Source organism: Populus trichocarpa, chromosome 5 (assembly GCF_000002775.5).
Source record: "Populus trichocarpa isolate Nisqually-1 chromosome 5, P.trichocarpa_v4.1, whole genome shotgun sequence".
NCBI lineage: Eukaryota > Viridiplantae > Streptophyta > Magnoliopsida > Malpighiales > Salicaceae > Populus > Populus trichocarpa.
In genome coordinates, this window is record NC_037289.2 from 4419906 (window position 1) to 4425905 (window position 6000).

At 36.4% G+C, this 6000-nt stretch overlaps 1 protein-coding gene and 1 pseudogene across 1 annotated transcript; both read right to left on the bottom strand.

Moving 5' to 3' along the window:
* Positions 1-1295: 1295 nt before the first annotated feature.
* Positions 1296-3225, bottom strand: LOC7479159 (uncharacterized). The gene has a single exon (XM_024601445.2). The coding sequence runs from the start codon at positions 2513-2515 to the stop codon at positions 1583-1585; it is 933 nt and encodes a 310-aa protein (XP_024457213.2). The 5' UTR covers positions 2516-3225; the 3' UTR covers positions 1296-1582.
* Positions 3226-4248: 1023 nt separating this feature from the next.
* Positions 4249-6000, bottom strand: LOC112327655 (uncharacterized; annotated as a pseudogene).

Here is a 6000-nt window from a genome sequence, read left to right on the forward strand (position 1 = left end):
ACTACATCACGCTTGAATACTACCATTATCAGGTTTTCTCAAAAATGTCATTGCTTTGTCGGTTCATAAAGGAAGAAGAGAGCTTTCTTGACCATATCTGATGCTCGTTTATTTGTCTAAAGAAAGATTAGGACGGGGCATCATGAGAGTGGAAAATGAATGGTTCTAGCTGCTTAAATTCTTAACCATCTGAAGCAAGCTCAGTACATTTTGGCTAGCCTGCGCCTGTGTCTGCATTATAGGGTTGGTGAGGGACAGACCTCAAAGATGTGTCTGAATCTTGTTTCGATTTCCATCGCTGCTGGCCTTAATTTCTATCTGAAGCAAGCTCTAACACAGCTTCGCATTTCTGCTGCTCATCATGCCCATCCTCCTTAATTTCCCAGGATATTGGGATCCGCAACCTCATTATTGACTAATGCAATAACATTTAACAAAAGTTCGAAGGTGAGCCTATAAAAATCCACCTCCAACCAAATGAAATAAATCGAAGAATTTCAATCCTATTGATAATCTCTTTTCTGGTTCTTTGCAAGAACAACATGGATTTGACTGGATTGCATAATGGCATTGATTAAAAGTTTAGCTTGCGTCTGCATGAATGTCCATACTACAAGTGCAGGTGAATTTTAAAGACAGCATATGTTCAACAAAAATACTCAAGCTCCTCGGTATATTGATGCTTATGATTGTTCCTGCTTAAGTTAAAAGTTGTGTGAATTGCCTAAATAGATGATCTGTTTACTTGACTTTGCCAAATGCCAAGCCATTTACCCTCTGATCCTGATATATTTATGTACAAGAAGGACTGTCCGTTTGCAGTGGGATATTCAGATATCTGTGTTGAGCACCAAACCCTGCAACAAAACCCATCTGTGTTCGAGGATGATTGGCGTGGTCTTGAAACAAGCACTCAGATGCTCTTATTCTCTTTAGTGTTTAATAATACCCTCCAAAGGAACGCTTCAGATTTTTATGTGATTTCTATCTTGAATGCTTTATATTAACTATAACTGAAGGGGAAGCAATATCCTGAGTGATGTAGCTTATTGAATAATTTTTAATATTTTTGGGTTGACAAGTGACAGGCTCAAACCTGATATCTCTAGGGGGAAGGGGGAAATGGAAGCTGGTTGACCTACAAGCTCGTTGGCGATAACTTCTTTTATTACTGGAGGCTTTGAATGAACTAATGGAAATATGAAAAGTTGCTGCACAGATCATGAGACCTGTTGATTCCCTGAAAAATGTTGCCTGGTTAGAGCTATGAACCCATGGATCTGGAATTGCGTCTATTGCACAAGTTACTCCAGTAAAGTAAAAGATTAATTTGAGGAATAAATGAATTCAAGATCTATGTAAAGAATTGTACTGGACAAAACTACAGTTGACATTATCAACTATGCTTCCACAATGGAAATGGAAAATGTAATGGATCTGATATACATCCATGAAGGGCTCAGACCAGGGAGATAACCGATAACTAACTTTACAGGTTATATTTCTACTGGCAGGGAAAGTTCTAGCCATAAGAATGCCTGCGTATGATGCACTTAGCCATTTCCATAGAATACTACAAACCTTACTCAATCTTCCAGGCATAAAGGAAAAGGCAGAATTCTGCTGTTGCTGAGATACTCCTGGTAGAAAAGTACATACTCCCATCACTAGTATCACTCAGCCCACCATAACTGCTGCCATCCTTGTCATCTTCTGGTTCTGGAACCCCTGGTTTGAATATGAACAAGCCATGGCCAGTGCCAGGGGTACTAAACAGCCAATCATGGACATCCCAGAACACTTGCACTGGTTGCCTGCTCAACATCACAGTTTGGTTCCCTCTGAATTTCCACTGTAAATTCATAACATGAATCACAACGATTCCATCTATGCTAATCCACATCTCAGGGTCTCTTGATCCTCCTGTTGAACTCTCTACAATAATATCATGCTCATTTTTCCTTTCGTCGAATTTAGCTCTGGTTGAGAAGGTTTTCCTGTGAAATACATTTTCCTTCTTCAAATATAGGATAGCCTCAACAAGAGCCGGTCTTGCTTTCGTTCTCTTATAAGCCTTTTTCTTGTAATCTCCCAACAATAAAACAACCTCTTCATCTGAAACTATAGCAACATAATAATCGCTAGCCGGCTCAGGACTCCCGGAAAATTTAGCTGATCGGAAATCCCAATGTATATCTACTTGGCACCCTTCAAGCTCAAAAGACTTACCCCCTTTTTTGCTCCAAAAAAGCCAAGGCTTAAGGTCAATCTTGCAACTGTAACAAACTTCACCTTCAAGATTATTGATAATGAGGTTGAGGGTGTGATTCATAAGGTTCTTGCACCAAAAAACTGTGATAGTACGCCAATAACCTGCAACATAAGCATGGTAGGCGCACGTGACAGTACTCTGAGGAGTTTTATTTGTCGATGGATCTTCTGATATTTTTTCTGGGGGTGCAGATGAGAAGGAAGCTCCCACTGAGGAGTTTCTCAATGGATATTGGAAAGACATTGTTATGTAAATATTCAAATGGAAGCGAAACTATGATTTCACAGGCATAAGAACGAATGCTAATGCAAGAAAAGCTGTGATCCCATTCTATCCTGCCCTACCAACGTATTTTCTGCCTCTTTTGGATTACATACAAAACTATTGTTCATAACATGAAACAAAATGTTACATGTTACCTTATCAGAAGACTTTCTCAAAAACTGATCAATGGTCCCGATATTGGCAAGATCTGATATTGTGTTGAAGAACCTGATGGTAAAAAACGCAGCTGAATTATATTCCTCTGGAACACTCACTGGCTTCTGATGCTTTTAAAGAACCTGAAAAGGCAACCAAAATGGGGTTTCTACAGCAGGAAAAAGGGATGCAGAAAAGTTTCTGTTGCTGGTTGAAGAAAGAGAAGGAAAGATGGTGACTTGGAAAGCTTTTTTGGTTTATGGAGAAAATGTCTCCAGCCAGCTGCTGTAATCCAAAGCCTTAGCCCCAGAATAGGACTGATTGAAGGGATTGTCACTATCCATCTGTCCTGAATGTTGACCATATATACACATCTTAATGGAAGCATATTTTCATCTTTTGGCATCTATCATTTCACCAACCACGTAATTACCCGTAAAAATTCTGTTATTTTTGGAATATGAGAAGATAAAGAGAACCTAGAAGGACTACAGAGGACAGGTTCTTCTTTTGTTGGCTGCAAAGGCTTTTACAAGTAAATGATGAATGCGTAGGAGATTGATGACATTATAACCCCACCGTTATGTAGGGATTACTAAGTAATAATCTGAAAGTCATGGGGAAAATATTGTTTTTCACTCTATTGTTCATCAATAAACAAATTATTGTGAATTGTTTTTTTAATCCCTCTTTATTTTTTTATATACAAAAATACATCATAAAAGTCTATATATATATATATTAAAAAAAAAAAATTGGACTCGTGATGAAACAAGGATTAAAATAACTACGTAACCAACTAGATTTGGACTATAAAATGAACAAGCTGAAAGTCACACCTGAAAAATCTACGGAATAAAATTATTAGGCGGCAAAGACCAGAAAACAAGAAGACACTGCAGAAGCTAAGTTCTATAAAGGATGTGTTCTTATAAGAAATTATAAATATTATGCTTTTATGAAATTTTTAGCTAGTGTTGGGTCATTGAGTTTTCAGATTTAATAATTTTTTTTAGAGTTCCAAGTACCCCATTTGATAGATCTAGGGTTATTTAAAGTTTATACGAAAATTATTTAAAGATAAAATATTTTTTTCAGCTTTGAGTAATTGCTTTAAGGCTGTGTTATTGCAAACTATATGTTGTTTAAATATTCAATTTATAACGGTAATCCACACAAATTATTAGTAAAAAATCTCATCCCTTTAAGTGCTAGCTTTTTATTTTATTTTATGGTTTAGGCATTTTTATTGTACTCTACGTATTTTAGAAAATAAGAATCATAGCTTTTTATTTATAGAAAACTCTAAAAACCTTATAAATTATAAAATATTAATTTACCTCTTAAATAATATCACATATTATTTTAGGCTAATTTTAGAAAACTTTTCAATTAAATCTTTACTTGATTGTTTATAGGTTTAGAATTGTAATTTTCTATATTAATTACATTATGGTATTTAATTTTTAAAATTTATTTACAATCAAGTCATATTTGATTAATTATTTTATTTTAATTTCTTACTAATAATTTTTATATATATGTGATTTATTAAATTCTTTAATAAATTAATTTAAATATAAATTATAATTCTAAATAATATATGAATTGCGTTGAGATCATCTTATAACATAAACGGGAGAACAGCTAGCACGTAAGATCAAAATTGGTTTTCAAGATAAAACATAAACAACAAATCAAGCATGTCTCGTAACGTTTGTGTGATTCACCATATCACAGCAGCAATAACTTGGTAGACTTTGCATGATAGGAACTACTCTGTATAGCAACAGAATCAACCTGCATACGCTTTCTCCCCATGGAGGAATGCATCTTCTGATAGATCAATTGCAAAATAAATGGAAAACAAACTCCAATTGCTCCAGCGACTTGAATTAACTCCAACTTTGTATTTCAGAGCATCGTATTTGTTCCCCTTTTCTTCTTTTATAGCATAAGCATTCTCCTAGCGTAATTGGACGCGACAGAAGAAAAGATGGTGAAGCTCTCAATACAGTGCTGGGTTCACTGTTTCTATCTTAGTCATGGTGCTGTTAGAGTTTGCCTTCCAAGTCATGGAAGAATCACCCTGGCTTTTCACCTCGGGGTGGCTTTGCCCCTCATTTTTGCTAGCTGTGCGTAGACTTCCTTCCAATCGGTGCACATTTGCAATAGTACTTCCATTCATCACCATGGCATTGCTACCAGATTGACATCTTTAGATTTAATCAATAAAATTACCTTCAGGTTTTTATTTGCGTCTGCAAATAACTAGTTAAGAAAGCATGGATGGAGCTTGGTTCTTTAGCAATTAAAGAAGCCATCCATGCATTTTCCGTTGTTTTCTCCCAAGTAATCCCTCCTGACAAGGACAGTGATCCCTAGAACTACAGTTCAACAACCAAACCCAGTAACACTGTCTTATCCATAATTCATACAAGTTTGACACCGATTTCTCCTAAGGATTCAATTACAGCTTTCACCTTTCCATGATATTCATTTTCTCTTCAGGAAAACAGTAACAGCAGGTATATCCTTGAGCGGCAGGCGCTCTCCTAGTATCTTGCCAATCTTGGCAGCAGCTGCACATCTCAGGCATTTTCCATGGTTGATCTCAGGCCCTTCTCCTGTGAGCTTGCCGAAGATGCTACTGTGGCCGATGGAGAGTGGAACACTTGGGCACTAACATAGTTGTTTGCGAAATGCATCTTCAGAACATAGGGCTTCAGAAATTGAGTAACTCTAGGCAGTCTAACCGGAGGAGGAATAACCATCTGTGTCTGCAAATCAAAAGCGAATAAAATCATAGGTATAGAAACAAAAAAGACTTACATAATTAAAAAAATAAACCCGAGTTGGATTATGAGAAGAAAAAGCCACATCTCTGAAGTTTGTTCATCAAGAAAAATAGAATGCCTGACTGGTTAACAAACTACTAACTCCTGTGAAGCACAAGGACTAACTTAAAGCTGTGACTTGTGTCAAACCTGTGTAATTAAGAAAAGTATCATGGGCTAAGCTCTCTAATAGACAGTCAAAGACGAGTTTGAATACCCACTTGAGTTATCAAGATCTGAAATTGCAGGAGAATTGCTTTTCTAAGAGACGAGACATAAGCTATTTGTACACTCAACTAATAATCATTCTACTCTTGCAACAAAATTTTTCCCACTGCCAAAATGAAAAGTTTATTCTAAAAAATTATGAAAAAGGAAAATCTTAACTCGATGTACATTGAAATAGGGTAGGCCAGAATTACAAGAGGCGTAGCTAGTGCCATCCAGGCCTCAAAACTTTACAGTCTGATA

Bases quoted from the DNA above. Each gene is read 5' to 3' on its own strand.
- LOC7479159 (XM_024601445.2), bottom strand. From the start codon at position 2,515: ATGTCTTTCCAATATCCATTGAGAAACTCCTCAGTGGGAGCTTCCTTC.